The sequence below is a fragment of the Xiphophorus couchianus genome, chromosome 10 (assembly GCF_001444195.1).
Source record: "Xiphophorus couchianus chromosome 10, X_couchianus-1.0, whole genome shotgun sequence".
Lineage (NCBI taxonomy): Eukaryota > Metazoa > Chordata > Actinopteri > Cyprinodontiformes > Poeciliidae > Xiphophorus > Xiphophorus couchianus.
Window position 1 is genome coordinate 5854929 of NC_040237.1, and position 20157 is coordinate 5875085.

A 20157-nucleotide genomic window follows, 5' to 3' on the forward strand; every position below is an offset into this window, starting at 1 on the left:
ATACATTCTCTCAGTCACAAATGTAGCTTATTGGGGCCTGCCCATAGCAATGCATAAGGAGAGCAGTAGTACTGCTCTCCTTATGCATTGCATGGCAGGCACCTATTATTCTACACCCAATTGTAGTCTGATCAACAAAGATATATCAGTCTTGCACAGTAGAAACAGATTTAATGCTGTTGCAAGACTAAAATTTTGCATGTAGCTTAATAAGGGATCAGAGCCAATTAGAAATCAAAGAAAAAGTGGATGCCCCAACAAGCACTGCACTCCCAAGGCACTAAAACATCAAAGGTATTTATTGTCAAATCAGTCTATGACATAAAAGAAACCCCAACACAACCACTGACGTTCAACATATACCAGAATTAGATTGGCTACAAATTATTTTAATAATTAAAACATGTGACAATTAAATATTATTTAATTGATTCTCCTGTTACTAAACATGAGTTTGATGAAGATTTTGTGACAATATTGCATTTACTAATTGTTGGAAGTATGATCCAACTGAGTGACAAGGTTGTTGCAGTTTCACCAGCAGATGTCACTAGTGAGTGATGAATGAAGCATCGAGTAATGAACCTTTTTGCAAAACAAAGGGTTGGAAAGCTTCATTGCTTCATGAGGCTTCATTTGCCCATCCTCACTAGTTTCAACCGAAATGTTAAAACCTGATACTTTTCCAAGGATCGAAATTTTCACCTGCCTGTAGGCGGCGGTGTTGTTAGGAAACGGCCTTCTTCCGTCCCTTTAAATAAGAGAAGAGCCGTTTCCATGACAACGCACCCTAACGGATGTCGTAGCTTCCTGTTTGGCTCCATCAGTGGCGGGAGATCGCAGCATGGCGGTGCAACCGAAGCAGAACCAGAACCTGTCCCTGGACAGCGCGGCCGAACACGGCTTTCTGAACTTCATATTCTCTATGCCGGAGAAACCGGACACAACCTTCAGGATATTCGACCGGAACGACTACTACACCGTCCACGGGAAAGACGCCATATTTGCTGCCAAGGAGGTTTTTAAGACTAACGGAGTCATCAAGTATCTGGGCTCAGGTAACTGGGTTTAACTACGGCTTTTCTGTGCGCCTGCTCAATGAAGATGTTTTAGGGTTAAAGTCAGTTATTAGCTTGTGAGATGTAGCTGCAGGTGGCTAATACATCAGCAGCATCTAAGTTAAGGTTAGCTTGAATTACACTCACTCTTATATAGTTTGTAGGCATTGAGGAAGATAATTTGTTGTTTTCAGAATTTATTAGTTATCAGGCACTATTTTTAGAAGTTCGTCTACATAAATCAGAAAACACTGAAAAGCTATTTAAAAAAGTTACAAATACATAAATTGATTAAACCCATACAAGTTTTTCTGTTAATTTTGATTACTACAGCTAATAAAAACCTAAAATTAAGTTAGTCGTCTATAAAATCACTAAGGTTAAATTAGCGGTTCACAGATTGCTGTATCCAAGTATAACAATGTAAGGTTTAGTGGAAGGAAAACGTGTGGTGGGGGGAAAACAGCACAAGTAATAGGGAGCTCTTTTTTGTTCATGGTTCCTTATTGAACATCAGTCAACTGTACAAATATGTGCAGTAATTTTATGGTGAACTACAGTGTCTTATCTGCATTACATTTTAATACTTTAAACTGAGATTTGGAAAGGTAAATCTGAAAAATAAAATGGACAATACAAAAACTGGAGGAACCATGTATTTTGTACGCTAATTTAAAAGAAATGCATCTCTGAGGTTGTTTTGGGTTTGAGAAATGTTTGCTGGTTGGTCAACAGGGAGCCGTAAGCTGGAGAGCGTGATCCTGAGCAAGCTGAACTTCGAGGCCTTTGCGAAGGATCTGTTGCTGGTGAAGCAGTACCGAGTGGAGGTATACAGAAACCAAAGCAAGAGCAGCAAGGAGCACGACTGGAGGATCGAGTACAAGGTGCCAGAAATTACTGATATGACTGTCAAAATTAGCTTTTCCAGAATAATCTTTTGGAGGGAGAGAAGTATCAACATATAAAGAACATGAGTAAACCTTAAAAAATTATCATGCAAGTACTTATCATTATATTCTCCACTATTTGTTTCACAAGAGACATATTAAATATCACTACATTTGAAAATATAATTAAATGCAGTAACTGTGTGAAGGTTGGGGATATAAATTTCATTCCTGCTATCCTAAAAAGATATGTTTCAAAGGGGAATGTTTTTCAAGAACAATATTTGTTTTAAGTCCATATCACCTACCCCTACATTGAAAGTGTATTGTGACCTAATAACACAACACATTTGTGTTATTAGGTCACAATAACAGTCAGTAATAGAAATACTGTAATAGTATTTCAGTGTCAGAAAAAAATTCGGATTTGGCAGGTCAAGCTTTTTAAAGATCGATGATCTGACAGAAAACTGCAACTGGTGTACCGCAGGTTAAAAAATAATAGAAGTTTACAAGATTAGTGGTGAAACTGAAAGTAACCTAATAAATCCCTTTTAAAATAAATATAAACATCCCTTTTTTGAGGCTTTTTCTACATCTTTTCCAGGGATGGTGACAAATGTGATTACTGTATTTTTTTTAAACTACAAAAGAGGAACAAAATGAAATAAACTTAACAAATCACAGTGAATAGACCAGATGTCCAGTTGGGTTTATTGTTTGTGTTCCTTGGTCCTTAACTCAGGCCTCTCCAGGAAACCTGACCCAGTTCGAGGACATTCTGTTCGGCGGAGGAAGCGGAGGCGAGGGATGCGCGGGAGTGGTCGCCGTGCGGTTTGCGACGGGAGCCGACGGACAGCGAGTGGTCGGGGTCGGCTACGTGGACGCAGCCCAGAGGACCATGGGGGTGTGTGAGTTTCCGGACAACGAGATATTCTCCAACCTGGAGTCTCTACTCGTCCAGATCAGCCCCAAAGAGTGTCTGCTGGCTCAGGGAGAATGCAGCGCTGAGGGGAACAAGCTCCGGGAGGTGAGTTCCCTCATTCAAGTTCAGTGTTTCAGTGAAGAAACTTTAGGTTCAGTTTTGGGTTTTTATTGAAACTCTGACTCAGATTCGCCTTCTATTATTTACTATCGTTCACACACGTAAAACCTGTTTTATTTATCTTCAAACTGAACCCGGGTGAATATTCTCTACTTATATAAATAGCTCTTGTCCTTGTTTATTGTTAAAGCAAAGGTGGAGGTAGGGTTAAATTTCGGAGTGAGGTCACTGATTAGTTTTGCTGTGTTTGTGCAGGTGGTGCAACGTGGCGGCGTTCTGGTCTCTGACAGGAAGAGAGCAGAGTTCAGCAGCAAGGACATCGTCCAGGATCTCAACAGGCTACTGCGATCTAAGAGAGGAGAGACGGTGGCGAGCAACACGCTGCCTGAACTGGACAAGCAGGTGACAAAAGAAAAAGGTTTGACTGTTCTTATTGCATCCGTTATCAAAAACAGTTCCTTTCTGGTTTCCCAAGAGCCACAGTGCCAGTAAACTATCTGTCTTGGTTTTGAACTATATAAGGAAGCTGGAGTAGTACCCAGAGAGAACCCATACATGCACAGGGTAAACATTGTGCAAACTCCAAGCAGAAAGACCCCAGGCTGGGATTCGAACCCAGAACCTTCTTGCTGCAAGGCTCCCAACTGTGCCACTGTGCAGCCAGTGTGAAGAAACCCTGTTATTCAATCCCTAGGTTAGAGTCAAACTCCATGCACATATTAAGTTCATCAACACAGTTGAGTACAAACACAGTTGCAGTATTTCTATCACTGAAACCATGAAAGCAACATTATTTTTCTGGCATTATGTGAGGTCTTGATGATTCCTTCCTGCTTGTAAAAGAAACTGTGTCCCCTCCTGACATCAGACTGCTGTCTCCGTTTGACCGTTGTCCTGTTTGGAGAATCTTTTTCCATATTTTTTGTTACAGTTGGTTGTATTCATCCCAGGGTTGGTGATATTTGGGCAAACGCAGACTTGTTAAAAACTGTGCAGCAACTCCAGTCAGTTTGCCCCGACTGTCCCGGTTCTGTAATGGTTCTGAAAACGAGCTTCTGTCTCTGAAGCACTTTTTCTGATATGCCACTAAATTTGGTTCCTTCCTACCAAACTACCATTAAGATCAGACTGTTCCTGTTTGTACTTGTGATCCTTACATCAACTCAGGGGTTTTCAATCAAACTGACTCGGATGTGTTTGAACTTGGATTTTCTCTGACAATCTGGGTCAGAGATTTTACAAAAATATTTGTAGGAAGTTGTATCTAAATAAAACGGTATAGATAAAACTTGCGTGTGCTTCCAGCTGCAATAGTGCTTAACAAGACTATTAATTTTTCCCCGAGGGCGGCTGCTGATGAGCATAAAATGGAAAATCTTAAGGAAATTAATTTCTGGTACTTTATATAAATGTAAGAGTCTCATTTCCTTTCAGTCATAAACTATGTGATGAATTTAGTAAATGTCTTTCTCAGGTGGCCATGTCATGTTTGGCTGCTGTGGTTCGATTCCTCGAACTTCTCTCCGATGACTCGAACTTCAACTCTTTCAGCCTCACAACGCTGGGGCTGGGGCAGTACATGAGGCTGGACAACGCCGCCGTCAGGGCTCTCAACCTCTTCCAGGTCAGTGACCATGAGCAGAGTTTTAAAGATTTGATTGATTTACCCTAATAACGTACTTACAACTGGGAAACCTTTGGGCTTTTTTGTGGAAATTGAAGAGACTGGACATGTTTTTGTAACTTCTGGAGCCAATGAAGTGATTCATTATGCAGAATGTTTCTGAGAAGCTCAGAATGGTGAGTACTTTACCTTGTGGCTCTGGTTCCTTAGCGCTAGAGAAGTTTTGCAAGACTTATCCCTAAAATTTTGACTCATATGTTAACGGTTCATGAAGCTGCAGAACTGAAGAGCTTCTTCGGTGACAGACTGCTGCATCCAAGGTTCACAAAGCAGCGTTATCAAAGATCCTTCCTGCCAGCAATTGTTAGACTTGATACCATCACTGCGCCCAATAAACTTAATAAGTGTTTACATCTCTGCTGTTGTTTGCAGGGTTTTTCTCATTTTAAATACCATTCCTACTGTTCTCCACACAGTTTTGCTTCACTTCTTGTAAATTATGTCTTATTTTTCAGGGTAAGCGACTCAAACCAACAAACAAAACTTTAAACTGACTCAATAAAGCAAAAATAAAACATTTTCAGACAGTATCGACATTAAAGTTTTTAAATTTTTCATGGGTTAAGCTGGTGGATGAGATGGAGACTTCTTCATAAACAGTACTTAGAATTTTGAGACAGTAATCTTCAGAAATGAGCAGTCAGAGCAGCCGATTAAAAAAACCTTCACCCCAGAGAAATGAGCAGACACAATCACAGAATCCTCATAAAATTTTATGTGTCCTCATTTCTAGTCTGGTATTTAGTAGCGTATAAAATGAACTAAAGGAAAGGACAGAGCCTTGAGGGTTACCCGTGCAGATAAAAGTGCATCAGATATAACACAATTTTTCCTGTTAGAAAATCAATTATGCAGCTAAATCCCAGTCAATGTGGTGGTGACCGTATTGAAAAAATAATGGAGAACAAGAAAATGAAAGGTTTTGCCCCATCTAACAACCCAAAACCAGATGAAGCAGGGTGTTGACGGCTCTGTAAGCAAACTGAATGAGATGCTTTGTTGCTCTCGTGATCTCAGCTTTTATAATCTTCTCAAAAGATTTCAGAATGAGTGAAGCGAGAGCAATACATGTATGATTACCTCTGTGAACTTGGAGAGAGTTTGTGAAGGTAAAATAAGAAAACTGTTCAGGCTTTTTCTTTCAATATTGTGGATACACATAAATCAGCAGAGACATGTAATTTGATGGGTACAGTTGAGTTTTTATTACGTCAGATTCAGTGAATCATATTTTACATTTTGACCCTTTTCCCTCCAGGGTTCGCCTGACGACACCAGTGGAGCTCATTCATTGGCCGGTTTGTTGAACAAGTGCCGCACTCCGCAGGGTCAGCGGCTGGTCAACCAGTGGATCAAACAACCACTTATGGACAAAACCAAAATAGAGGAAAGGTACAAAAAGCCACACCTTTCAAATCTTCATCTAACATCATTGATATTTGATTTTTTTTTATATACATATATATAATCAGTCCCTCAGGAATTTTGCTGTTTTTTTGTGATTGTTGAAGACTAAAGTGTTGGTCAAAGTTGGAAATATTTTAAGCTTTAAGCTTTGCTATGAGACGGCCACACAAAAAGTTTAAATTGACGCATATAACCATCCTAAAAAAAGACAAAATCTTAAGGTAGATATTTATTTACAGTGTAAAGAACAAGTACCTTCTTGAAGTAGCACCATTAATACAAATAAAATCATGATGTCAGAAGTTGTCAAAGTGCAAAAGGATAATTCCATATTGGTCATTCAAGTTAACATGAACTGAACAATCCTACAGAATATCACCAAATGTTCTTTGTAAAAAAAAAAAATATATATATATATGGCAAACATTACCATAACAAGTCACCTTTAAAGTCAGTCTTTTTGTATAATTAAGCTGCATTTTTGCCATTTGTGTAATTAGACTGGACCTTGTGGAGAGTTTTGTGTGCGACTCGGAGCTGAGGCAGACTTGTCAGGAGGATCTGCTGCGACGCTTTCCAGATCTCCACCGCCTTGCCAAAAAGTTTCACCGTCACACAGCGACGCTGCAAGACTGTTACCGCGTCTACCAGGCCGTGAGTCACATCCCCGCTCTGATCACGGCTCTGGAGAGCTACTCAGGTACGCACCGGATCCTGGACCGCCCAGGACCATCAAACTCCGAGTTTGACCTTGAAACTTGTTGCTTGCAGGCAGCTACAAGGTGTTGCTGCACGCGGTGTTCACCTCGCCTCTCACTGACCTGCAGACGGATTTCATCAAGTACCAGGAGATGATTGAAACCACTCTGGACGTGAATCAGGTCGGGTTCATTGTTAATATCAAATATGTTGTTCTGTGTTGTATTTTCATCTTCACATTTATTTTCTTCCCTACATTTTGTACCATGCATGTAGGTCGAACACCATGAGTTCCTGGTGAAGGCGTCGTTCGATCCCGCTTTGAGTGAGCTCAGGGAGAAGATGGACGCCCTGGAGAAAAGCATGCAGGCTGTGCTGAGCAGTGCAGCCAGAGAACTAGGTGACAACATAAATTATTACATCCAACTTAACAAGAGGCGGAAATCTACTGTTAAAATCAAAGGCTGTGTTTTTAAGCAGTGTGGAAATTTGCGGGACCGTCGAGACGACCAACACCGATGCTGTTGCTGCTGTTTCTAATTCATTCTGCTGCTTGTGAGCTCTATGTTGGCGCACAAGACGTAACCGACAAAATATGGTTAGAGGATTTTCAAAATAAAAAATCCTCCAGACTCAACACATAAAACGGAAGTATTTAATTATTTCTTGCGCGGCCCGGGGGTTGGGGACCACTGCTGTAGTCTTTTAAAGGTATAAATATGGCTTCCGACTTCCTCAGTGAGAGATTTGGATGAAAAGTCTGGAGATGTTTTTGTGTATGTGTAAATGTCCATATTTAACTAAATTAAACTGGTGCTGAAAGGCGTGCTCTGCAGCCTTCTTTTTCTGTGTACAAAATCTTAATAGTTTTTTTATCTAGTTTCTAGTGTAAATACCTTAATATACTTTCGAGACAACGTTAGTTTTGTCCTGAAATTACACAAAAATAACTTACAAGTAACTTTTCAGCAAGAAATATTAGCTTGTTTTAAGTCAATGATTCCCTAATATTGATAAAGAGTTAGTTTCAGTGGCAGATTATTTTACTTATAACAAGACCTTTTTCCCACGTTATATGTGAAATAATCTGCCATTTTAACTATTACTTTGTCATAAATTTTAAGGAATCATTGACTTAAAACAAGCTAATATTTACTTGTATGTTAATCTTGTGTAATTTCAAGCACACTAAGATATTTGCATTAGAAACTAGACCAAAAATACCTGGTAAGATTTTGTTTTTGAGGTGCATCATAACCAAATTCAGAGTTAGGTTTAGCATTAGTTATTTTAAAATGGACAGAGAACTTGGAAATTAAGTATGGAGTTTTACTATGAAATTATATACAAGAGGTATTTATTTCTTTAACAAATAATCCAATCTTGTCATGTTGCAGGTCTGGAAGCCGGTAAGACGGTGAAGCTGGAGTCCAACGCTGTTCTGGGCTTCTACCTGCGGGTCACATGCAAGGAGGAGAAGAGTCTGAGGAACAACAAGAAGTTCACCACGCTGGATGTTCAGAAGAACGGCGTTCGCTTCACAAACAGGTGCGTGTTTTCGCCGTGCCTGTACACGTCAGGGCGAGCTGATCCATAACCCCCAGCCTCGCTTCTCGTCAGCCGCTGCGCTGACCCTTGAACTCTTTCTATTATGTCTCTGCAGCAAGCTGAGCTCTCTGAACGAGGAGTACACCAGGAACAGGGAAGAGTACGAGGAGGCCCAGAACGCCATTGTCAAAGAGATCATCAACATCGCCTCAGGTGTGGCCTCCCATCACATGGCTGCGCGTGGTGTCCTGTCAGCATGGCATTGATTTTACCAGCAGAGGAGTCTCTAGTGTCTTGGCTACATGGAAATGATGAATATCTGTAAACTGCCTTCTGTGCTTTTCTCTAACTGATTTCAGTCACATTTCTTCTAAAGGTCCCTGAACTCCACATTCCTTTTAAGTCCTAATTACCATTTCTGTGGGTGAGGTTAGCACTTTAAAAATCAAACAGATCTAATTTTTGTGGCTGCACATGCTCCAATCCTTCATCTGTCACCGCTTGTTCGAGGTTTTTGTTGCTCATCTGCCTCCAGGTTACGTGGATCCCCTTCAGACGCTGAGTGACGTCATCGCGCAGCTCGACGCGGTGGCGAGCTTCGCCGTGGCGTCGGTGTCCGCTCCGGTTCCGTACGTCCGGCCCCGACTGCTGGACGACGGCCGCAGGCGTCTGGAGCTGCTGCAGGCCAGACATCCCTGCATGGAGACGGACGCGGACACCGCCTTCATACCCAACGACATCAGCTTCGTCCAGGGGGAGAAGAGCTTCTATATTATAACAGGTGGGAGGCGCCATGTTTTTGGGACATTATTTTAAATGTTTCATGTGACTGGTCAGTTTCAATCACATAATGATCCTATCTGCTTAAACCTGTATTGCTACCTTCACATTTTCAAATTCAAAAATACCTTATTGATCCTAAAGGGAAATCAAAAGTAACACGTTTAATTAAAGAGTTATTGTAGATGGTGATTGCTGAGGGGCAGGAAAGATCTCCTGTAGTGGTCTGTATTTATATTTTGAATGTTTTTATTCTTCCATTTGGGTCATTTATGCTTCCAGAAACAGCCTGAGCGCTTAAAAAAAAACACCCAGTCATTTTTTGGCAATAAATTAATGTTTGTAACCTCTCCTTGGGCTGCCACCTTATTGTGATGGAGGGGTTTGAATGCCCCAATGATCCTAGGAGCTATGCTGTCTGGGGCTTCATGCCCCTGGTAGGGTCACCCAAGGCAGACAGGTCCTAGGTGAGGGACCAGACAAAGCGCAGCCCGAAGACCCCAATGATGAACGGCACCATTGGACTTCATGTTCACTCGCCCGGACGCGGGTCACCGGGGCCCCACTCTGGAGCCAGGCCTGGAGGGGGGGCACGATGGCGAGCGCCTGGGGGCCGGGCTTTTACCCATGGAGCCTGGCCGGGCTCAGCCCGAAGAGGAAACATGGGCCCCCCCCTCCCATGGGCCCACCACCTGTGAGAGGGGCCAAAGGGGTCGGGTGCAGTGTGTGATGGGTGGTGGCCGAGGGAGGGGACCCTGGCGGTCCGATCCTCAGTTGCAGAAGCTGGCTCTTGGGACGTGGAATGTCACCTCTCTGGTGGGGAAGGAGCCAGAGCTAGTGTGTGAGGTCGAGAGGTTCCGGCTAGAAATAGTCGGTCTCACCTCGACGCATGGCTCTGGTTCTGGAACCAGTCTCCTTGAGAGGGGCTGGACATACTTCCACTCTGGAGTTGCCCAAGGTGAGAGGCGTTGGGCAGGAGTGGGCATACTTGTTGCTCCCCATCTCGGCGCCTGTACGTTGGGGTTTACCCCGGTGAACGAGAGGGTAGCCTCCCTCCGCCTACGGGTGGGGGGACGGGTTCTGACTGTCGTTTGTGCTTACGGGCCGAACGACAGTTCAGATTACCCACCCTTTTTGGAGTCCTTAGAGGGGGTACTGGAGAGTGCTCCTCCTGGGGACTCCCTTGTTCTGCTGGGGGACTTCAACGCTCACGTGGGTAATGACAGTGAGACCTGGAGGGGCGTGGTTGGGAGGAATGGCCCCCCCGATCTGAACTCGAGTGGTGTTCTGTTGTTGGACTTTTGTGCTTCTGTCCTTTTTGGCTTGTGGGACCCCGGAAGCAGCTGATGGGTACCGGCGGGTGAAGCGGCATGCGGCTCGGGTGGTTGCTGAGGCAAAAACTCGGGCGTGGGAGGAGTTTGGAGAGGCCATGGAGAAAGACTTCCGTACGGCTTCGAGGCGATTCTGGTCCACCATCCGGCGTCTCAGGGGGGGAAGCAGTACGGCACCAACACTGTTTATAGTGGGGATGGGTGTCTGGAAACTCAGCTGTTTCAAGAACTTCCCAGTAAAGTCGCAATCCAAGGGCATTATGCCGATACCTAGCAACCCCAACTCATCACCTAGCAACTCACGTGGAACTCCCAGATGTTTGGTGAGAGGGGGGCGTGACCAGCAGCAGCTTATTAGGATTTAAGGTGACAGGACACCCTAAAACAACTCTGTGTGAATAGGCAGGACTGACCACACTAAAAACTCACTATATAAGAATTATTTTCTACAAAAAAAGTGCTTTGTAAATCCCATTAAGCTATTCTAACTTGTTCAAGGAAGAAGAATAATAGGTCAACTTTATTTAATGCCGGAATAATTAGAGAATTTTTAATGACAATAGTTAAGATTGCAATGGCTAATGATGACACGGCTTTATAAACTTAATGTAGATTAAATCATTACATCTGAGTTAAATGGAGGCACACCTGTAGATGCATTTTAAATTAAGTTCTTGTGGGACTTTATGAAAAATACAGACATTTGAAAAAGAACTACGGGCCTCCACAAGTCTGATTCACCCTGTAGGGCAGTTTCAAGATGATTGAGGATGTAATGTTCATCTTTTCAAGCTTTTATGCACAAATATAAACAGAGTGGAGATGTCCAGGAGTCATATTTTAGGGAGGACTTGAGGAAAGCTAGCTAGCTTTTTTTGATAGGCTCAAAAAAAACTACCTAGCGGTTTGCTGGATGACATTTGTCTTTTCCACTGGCTTACCTCTGTTACGAACCTGAACAAAAAAGCCACTGCAGTATAAAATATAAAAATTTTTTGGTACACTTCTGCCATGTTTATAGGTCTTAAAAAGTTTTACATTTGAGTTTGACTCTGGTTTGTATGGTGTTGTGCTTGCAGGACCAAACATGGGAGGGAAGTCCACATTTATCCGTCAGGTGGGTCTGATCGCGCTGATGGCTCAGATCGGCTGCTTCGTGCCGTGCGAGAAGGCTGAGCTCAGCGTGATCGACAGCGTTCTGGCCCGAGTGGGAGCAGGAGACAGCCAGGTGAAGGGAGTGTCCACCTTCATGTCTGAGATGTTGGAAACTGCTGCCATCCTCCGGTGAGACAAACAAACCTCAGAGCACGATGGGAAAAACGAGCGTCTCCTCTTAACCTCTGTGCTGTCCCTTGCAGCTCTGCCACGGAAAACTCGCTCATCATCATCGATGAGCTCGGCAGGGGAACCTCTACGTACGACGGCTTCGGGCTGGCCTGGGCCATCAGTGAACACATCTCCTCCAAAATCAACTGTTTCTGCCTCTTCGCCACGCACTTCCACGAGCTGACGGCCTTGGCGGCACAGCAGCCGGCCGTCCACAACCTGCACGTCACCGCCCTGACGACCCACAACACGCTCACAATGCTGTACCGAGTCAAACCAGGTCAGTAGTGGAGCCATTAGATTGGTGGATGAATGGATCTCTGTTAATAATACCCTACACAGGGTTTTTGGCAGATTTGTGACACTGTGAAACATGGTGGCAGTAGCATCATGCTGTGGGGATGCTTTTCTTCAGCAGGGATAGAGGAACTGGTCAGAGTTGAAAGGAAGATGGACGGAGCTTAGTGGAGGGTAATGCTGGAATAAATCTTGTTAGAAGCAGCAAAAGACTTGAGACTGCGGCGGAGATTCACCTTCCAGCAGGACGACGACTCTAAAAACATTCTTCATCCAATCTGACTGAACCTGACCTTTTATTTAAAGGAGCATGAAGAAACATTTCCGTCTCCAGATCTACAAATCTGCAGGAGACGCACCAAAACTTGGCTGGGGTCAACAAAACGTGTCTTTTCTTTCTGTCTTCATTACAGTTTTACTCCGGTTTGTGTTGATCTGTCATGTGAAATCCCACAAAACATTCCCAGAAGGTGAAGTCTGTAAAAACCTTTTACAAAGCACTTTAAACAGATCTGTTTAATAATAGCGTTTAGTCACAATGGATTTGTTGGTTCCAGCACACATTTAAAGCATAAATAGCACAACAAGCTGTTCTTAATGCCAACAATTCACTTTCCTGTAACTTGTTTATCTGCCAGAAAAGTCATGCCTTCTAACTACGTCGCTGTGGTGCTTTCATGGACCGGAAAAAATTTGATGTTTTCCCCCCTGGTCAAGCTGAAAATCACCCGGCTCCATCCTTGAGCCAAGAAATTTTTCCATCCTAATTTTCAATACATGAACTGATTCTCAATTTTATCAATTTTATCAGAACCAAGATAAGATAAGATTTATTTGTCATTGTCATCAACAGATTACAACGAGATTGAGATTTGCTCGACTCGAGTTAAGATGCAGGTTATGTGTATATACATAATATACAAAGCTAAAGAATAAATAGTACAAAATGAGAAATAAAGAGACATCAGAAGATGGTTGCAGCGCCTGCAGGTGTCGCAACAGAATTTACATTTATAACAAGTGGTGTCAAGAGCAGAAGTTCTTATGCCTTTGAACTTAGTGCCATGATTGCCATCGGGAAAAAACTTTTTTTTAGGCGATTTGTCCTGGTTTTTATTGCTCTGTATCTCTTGCCTGATGGCAGCAGCTGGAAGAGACCAAGGTCAGGGTGTGAAGAGTCATTTAAAATGTCCAAAACTTTCTTGTGGAGCCTGGAAGTGTAAATCTGTTCCATAGTGGGGAGGGGGCAGCCTATGGTTCTCTCTGCTGCCCTAACAACCCTCTGGAGCACCTTCTTGTCCACAGATGTGCTACTGCCGTACCAGACACACAGACCGTACGTGAGCACACTCTCTATGGAGCAGTGATAGAAGGCCTGCAGCAGGTCTGAGGGGAGACGGTTCTTCTTGAGTATTCTCAGAAAGTAGTCTCTGCTGTGCCTTCTTCAACAGCTCCTTGGTGTTGGTGCTCCAGGTTAGCTTGTCCTCCAACTCCATGCCCAGAAACCTGAACACTGGGACCCTCTCCACACAGGTCCCACTGATGGTGAGAGGCTGGATGTCCGTTTTGTTCTTCCTGAAGTCGATCACCAGCTCCTTTGTTTTGGAGGTGTTGAGGAGCAGGTTATTGACTTTGCAACACTCTGATAGCCGGTTCACCTCATCCCTGTACTCCAGCTCCCCCTGATGTTGATGTTGGTTTTTTTCGGCAGGGGGACAATGGTAGAGGACTTTAGGCAGGGAGGGACAGTGGCTTGAGACAGGGACTGGTTAAAAATCTTTGTGAAGATTCCAGCCAGTTGGTCTGCACAGTCTTTAAGCACCCGTCCCGACACACTGTCAGGTCCCGCAGCCTTCCTTGGGTTCACCTTCCTCACCTCACACTCCTCTACTGTGAGAGCAGAGCTGCTGTGGTAGGCGTCGCCTCAAAGCGGGCAAAGAAGATATTCATCTCCTCTGCCAGGGAAGTGGTTCCCTCCGTGCATGGCTGGTTGCTGGATCTGTAGCTTGTAATGTGCTGGACACCCTGCCACACCTGCCTGGTGTTGTTGCTCCTGAGCTGCTTCTCTCTCTGGCACAACTGTAGAGTGCTTTGTCCCCAGACCTGAAAGCAGCGTTCCTGGCTTTCAAGAGGCCCCGGACCTCCTTAGTCATCCAGGGTTTCCTATTCGGATAGATCCTGATGAGTCTGTTCCTGGTGACATTGTCCATGCAGAACCCGATGTAGTCCAAGACTGCTGAGGTGTAGTTCTCCAGGTCCTGATGGGCAAAAACCTCCCAGTCAGTTCTCTGGAAGCAGTCCTGTAGTTGGTGAGAGGCATCCTCAGGCCAGATGGTGACAGTCCGGGTTGTACTGGGGACACGTTTCCGCAGGGGGGTGTAAGCAGGGATCAGTAGCAGGGACACGTGATCAGACTGGCCAAGGTGGCTAAGGGTTTAGCCCTGTATGCCTGTCTGATGTTTGTGTACAGCTTGTCCAGAGTTTTATCACCCCTGGTTGTGCACTTTACGTGTTGATGGAATTTGGGGAGGACTGATTTCAGATCAGCATGATTAAAGTCCCCAGAGACGATGTGAACAGCCTCGGGGTTCTGGTTCTGGTTGTTGCTGATAGTATCATGCAGGAGTCCCACGGCCGAGCTAGCGTCAGCATCCGGTGCTATGTAAACCGCAGTGAGTAGAATGGCGTTAAACTCACATGGGAGGTATCGGGGTCTGCATTTAATTGTGATGAACTCCACGCCGGGAGAACAGTGGCTAACAACTACTGTGGAGATTAAGATTACATAAACGCATACTCCACCTCCTCTTTTCTTACCGGAGCTCGCTGATCGGTCCTGTCGGTGTGCTGTGTAGCCTGCTAGCTCGATCTCCGGGTCGGTATGGTTGGATTTAACCACGTCTACGTGATCAACAGAACGCAGCATTCCCGGATGAGGTTGTCAGTTGCAATCCACAGCTTCCATTCGTCCAGTTTGTTAGCGAGAGACCTCACGTTGGAGAGAAAGATGCTTGGTAGCGGTGGTTTGTGTGGCTGTTTCCTGAGCCTCGCTAACTAACACGCCGCTGCCACACACCCCTCTTTTGTTTACATCTGCGCCGTCGCCCTGTCGTAGATGCTGGGATTGTAATCCAGGGAGAGCCCGGTGTCCGTGCAGTATCGACCGGAATGTTGTTGTGGACACGGAAAAGCTCCTGTGACAGACTTTCCCCGATTGCTTGACCAATGGCCAGTAAATGTTGTCGGTTGTAGGTGTTATCAGAACCTCTTGGTACATGTTGTTAGTTTTCAACACGGCCATCTGGAAAAGAAAGTTCACATGAGCATCAATGAAATTGTAAAAAACTAAGTACACCCCATTGATGTTCGAGCCTCCTTCAGAAATGATTTATATTTATTTATGACTTCATCAGAGTTCCCAAATTGTTGCAGAGGAAATGTTTATATCGGAATGAGGTCTGGACTTTTGCAACGAATATAACTGATCAAATATATGTTAGTTTTATGGTAGGAATCTGATTTATTTCCTTTAAGTTTTTGGATTTTCAGAGTAAAGAGAGGAAAAAATACAATGAGAGACAAAACATCTAATGTCCAAAGTAAAGCGAAGCAAGTTGTCCAATTTACAAAAACAAATGACCTAAGTAAAAAAAATAATTTGGAACAACTGTTTGAAGTCCAGCATGCAAATATCAGAGCAAAATAAACTATTCCTTTTAAGTTGTTGCGGCTTTCATGTGTGGAAACGTGATGCAGGTGTTGCTTTAAAACAGAAAGAAGATGTGCTAAAACTGCAAACTGTTACCTCCTATTGTTTTTTTTTGGATACAAACATGATTCATAATATTGGAGAATATCAGTTATCGGCTATAAGAGCTAAATTCATATCAAATATCAATATTAGCTTTAATTTTCATATCTGTGCATCCCCAATGGAAACAATAACAGTGTATTTAGTTTTTCCAGTGATTGTTCATTTCTGATCTTCCTCTTAAAGCTGAATGTTTTTACATAACGTTTTCATATGTTGCAAAGTATCCGTTAAGGTGGCAAATATTTAGTTATCAATTAATTTAGTTATCGATTATTCTGATGATTAATCAGATCATTTCCTTCTGCTGATTTTTAATTTGCAGTATATACAGGATAATCGTTTTAGCTTTTGGATTAATCAATTGTATAGCAAAATCTGCTTAATAGGAGTTTTTAACATTTTTTGTACAATTTTGACTTAATTACTGCTCTGAATATGTTGTTCCTTCAGCAATTGGCTATTTTCACCCAAGTTAACAATTAATTGGTTACTAAATTAGTTGATGATTATTTCAATAACTGATTAATCAATCCTAACATCAACAGAATAATTAATGTATTTCCCTGAGGTTGGCCTCTTTACACTCTCAAGATGTGTTTGAGTTTTAAAAAACTGCAATTTCTCAGCTGAATGAACTCAAACACCTGACTTGCTTCCTCAGGTGTGTGCGACCAGAGTTTTGGGATCCACGTCGCTGAGCTGGCCTGCTTCCCCCTGTCGGTGCTGGCCGTGGCGAGGGAGAAGGCAGAGGAGCTAGAGGAGTTCCAGGAACCTGTGGGGGACGATTCGAAGCGGGACGAAGAGCCCGAGGTCAAGAGACGGCGGACAGATAAGCAAGTAAGGCTCGATTTGACACAATTTTTCTGCTGTCACTCTAATGCGAACTGTCAGTGTTGCTCTCTTTTCCTTGCGTGTCGTAAATCGAGCGCTTCAGAGGCAGAGCCGGAACATAAATTAGTAGCTGGTAAAAATTACTGAGAAAATGCAATTGTTTTCCAGGAGTTCTGTACAAATAACTCCAAATAACTGCAAAAGTATTTACACCTCCTTGAATAGTATTTCCTTTAAAGGGGCATTGTTATGTATTTTCCAGGCACAAATTTATAGCACAATCAAGTAACTATGTTACCTTCAGTTGTTAAAGTGCTATAGTGTATGTATATATCAAATATGACTTAAAACATTTTTACTTTGTAATTTAACGCTTTGATATTAGGCCTTTTTTGAAACTCCGTCTTCAGGAAGTCATCACAGCATGGCTCCTTTCTTAACTCTTTAACATTGTTTTTACCAGGGTTTCACTGAGAAGTGGCTCGTTTAATGAGCTCAGCAGGTGGGTAGTTCCACCAGATGTTTGCTAATTGCTACTGGCTAGTCTGAAGGAGCTGAGTGGAGGAGTAACCTGGGTGGGCTGCTCTGTGAGTCGGAAGCTTGAAAACTGCAGCTCAGAGGAGGAGCTATGTCTGGAAGGCAGAGCTAGGTCTAACCAGGCGTTTTGCACAGCTGAATGGTTGCCATGGAGATTAAAAGATTTGTCAAACATGCACGAAAACCTCAATAAAATTTGTAAATACTAATCTAGAAATCCAAGTTTTTGCCTTTTCCAGGGTCCTCGCTTTCTATACCTAATAATCTCCGTCCTGTGTCTCCTTCAGGTGGGAGAAAAGCTGATCCAGGACTTCCTGGAGAAGGTGAAGGCACTTCCCGTCGTCACCATGACTGAGGAGGAGGTGAAGGCAGAGCTCAGGAGAATAAAGCAGGACTTGGTGGCCAAAAATAACACGTACATCAGTGAGATACTTGCCCGCTGCGCTCCTGTAAAAACTGCCTGACTTTTACATTTTTTTCTCTAAATGCTCATGTTCACCTAAAGCTCATGTAGGAATAGAGTTGAGATTAGAGTGCCTATAATCTATAAGTTTTTCAATAAAGAATTTCTCTTAATTTGCTTTCCACCAACATCTGTACATGTTTCTTTGAATTTGAAGCAGATTTTTGATTCAAAGAAAGAAAAGCAGAACTTTGTGTGGTTAAGATGTTGCATCGCCTGACCTGATTGTTGCTGCATGAGCTCGTCTTCATCTGATCTGGGTTTCCAAGAAGCCAAGCGTCACATAGGGCAGATAAGGAATAGGCATGTCTGAAGGCTTGCCACCGTCATCTGGTGGCTGTGAACATTTTTCATGTATAGGTCTTTGGTGTCAGTGTTTCCTCTGTTGATAGCATTCAGTAAAACTGCAGCACGAGTTTTATGCATGTGGAATTGAGATTTCCCCCAGAGAACCTAAAGAGATCTGATTTCATGCGGAGGACAGACATGGCTTAGTTTCTTCGACATACCCTTGGTGAGAAGATACAAGCGAAGGTTATGTTTGAGCTGACCTCATTTTGACAGAATGTGTTTATTCACAAAAACCTTAAGCATTATATCTATTTTTTTTTTCCCCCTTAAATGGTCCTCCATTCTCAAAGCAGAGGCGTTGGCAAGCCAGTTTGTCATATAATCTGTTATATTCACATGCTAAAAATTGAAACTGACTCAGATACAATTTGATCCACAACTATGTGGAGTGTTAGGTTTTAGCATTTATTGTATTTATTAAGATAGTCCAGGTGCAGGTCAAATGCAAGTTCAATTTGTACATCAATCCAGTTTCTTTGATATGTGTGTGGGGGGATGGAGGGGGATGCAGGTGTGTGTGTATTAGAGAGTTTGTGTATGGCCTTTGAACTTTTTTTCCCTGGTGCTTAAATGCTTTTATAATGCACGGGTCAAAAATCCTTGTACCCTAGTGGTGTGCAGCCCACATGGGCAAAGTATCACTTTTTCTAATGATGGGGTCAATTTAGGAAGTCATAAAATTTCAAGCCGGAAAAAGATAGTTTACGGTATTTTTTCTACAGGTAAACATGGTAATGGGTCACTTTTGACCCGCAAGACAACACAAGGGTTAACTAAAATGTGTCAGAAAAGAGGAGACGGTGCGCTTTGTAGACAATATTGAGTTATTACAGTAATTTCACCCCCACAGTAGCAGGGGAGCTGAGGGGCGCTCTTTTAATGGACAGTAAATAAAGAAAATTATTTCCTAGATATTGAAAGTTCCAGTTATTGATAAATGGGCAAATATATTTACTCCGAAGACATTTAAATAACTACATACAATTAAAATAAGTAAAAAAAATATTCAGGCAGAAATTTTAAATTTAGGTAATAAAATGCTAAAGAAAAAAGCAATGATTTTGCTAAATCATCTCCATTTGTTTATTATAACTCACCTAAAACAGGAGAGATTTTGTTTCGTTTAAGTTCAGATTGGCTGTAGCAAATGTTGAGGGGAGAAACCTTCTCTGCATCTTCTTTGTACCAATCTAGATGAGGAAGCCACAAACCGACAGCTTCTGAGAATGATGAGTTTTGGGTTTTCATGGCACATTTTGTTTTGCCACCAGGGAATAATTCCCATGGGTGTAAATCTCTGCGTTGTGCCGCTCTGGAGCAGGTCTCTGTGTCAAAGCAAGCATGTTCAGCTGATGGACATTTCCAAGAAGCTGGTCAGAATTCAAATTCTGTCTGGAATAATGAGGCGTGATGGCGACCCTGTCGGTGGTGGTCGCCGCCATCGTTCTCTGGTCCCATCGACTCATTCCCGTCACGCTTTTCCAGTATCAACCTTGTGTTCTGCATTGTTTCCACTGTTAGTCAAGTTTCATAAATTATAACACGAGTTTCACTGCGTGTAATTGAAGTTACACCCCAAAGACCTGTGACTCGATACGGTTTAGTTCCACCTGTAAAGCACATAAAGAAAGCAAACTACAATGTTTTGACCTTATTCTCTCTTTATGTTTGGCTTCCCGTGATTTCCTTTTATACAATCATGTTCAATAAATTAAGAAGTCACTAAGTGAAACATTATGTAGATTACAGACTGATGTTTTGAAACCTTTATTTCCTGCTTCCAGTTAATGAAAGCATGGCTTTTAAGAATAAAATATTACTTCAGACCAATAATAAAAGTAATGTGGATTTCAAAAAATGTCTCATACCTCCTTGAAGTTCTCTTCTAAGAAACAAATCTCATCTCCCCATAAACTGTCAGAGTTGAAGAGGAAAAGATAATAATGACACAGACACTGAACTTTGGATTTACACTCTATGCACTGCAAAAACTAAAATCCTACCAACTGCTTTTGGTTTACTTTCTAGTGCAAATATCTTATTACATTCGACATAAGACCAAACTAACTTAAACGTAACTTTGCAGCAAAATATAGGAG

The 20157-nt window shown here is 42.8% G+C and overlaps 1 protein-coding gene across 1 annotated transcript; it reads left to right on the top strand.

Moving 5' to 3' along the window:
* The first annotated feature begins 792 nt into the window (after positions 1 to 792).
* Positions 793 to 19701, top strand: msh2 (mutS homolog 2 (E. coli)). Its single transcript, XM_028029963.1, has 16 exons — positions 793 to 1058; positions 1794 to 1942; positions 2691 to 2975; positions 3246 to 3392; positions 4465 to 4614; positions 5933 to 6066; positions 6582 to 6781; positions 6853 to 6962; positions 7057 to 7180; positions 8178 to 8328; positions 8444 to 8541; positions 8864 to 9109; positions 11519 to 11723; positions 11798 to 12045; positions 16538 to 16713; positions 17532 to 19701. The coding sequence occupies exons 1-16, from the start codon at positions 845 to 847 to the stop codon at positions 17706 to 17708; spliced, it is 2814 nt and encodes a 937-aa protein (XP_027885764.1). The 5' UTR covers positions 793 to 844; the 3' UTR covers positions 17709 to 19701.
* The last annotated feature ends 456 nt before the right edge of the window (positions 19702 to 20157 follow it).

Coding starts and splice junctions, on each gene's coding strand:
- msh2 (XM_028029963.1), top strand. CDS start 845: ATGGCGGTGCAACCGAAGCAGAACCAGAACCTGTCCCTGGACAGCGCG. Junction 7,181..8,177: donor CAGTGCAGCCAGAGAACTAG/GTGACAACATAA, acceptor GTCATGTTGCAG/GTCTGGAAGCCGGTAAGACG. Junction 8,542..8,863: donor GATCATCAACATCGCCTCAG/GTGTGGCCTCCC, acceptor ATCTGCCTCCAG/GTTACGTGGATCCCCTTCAG.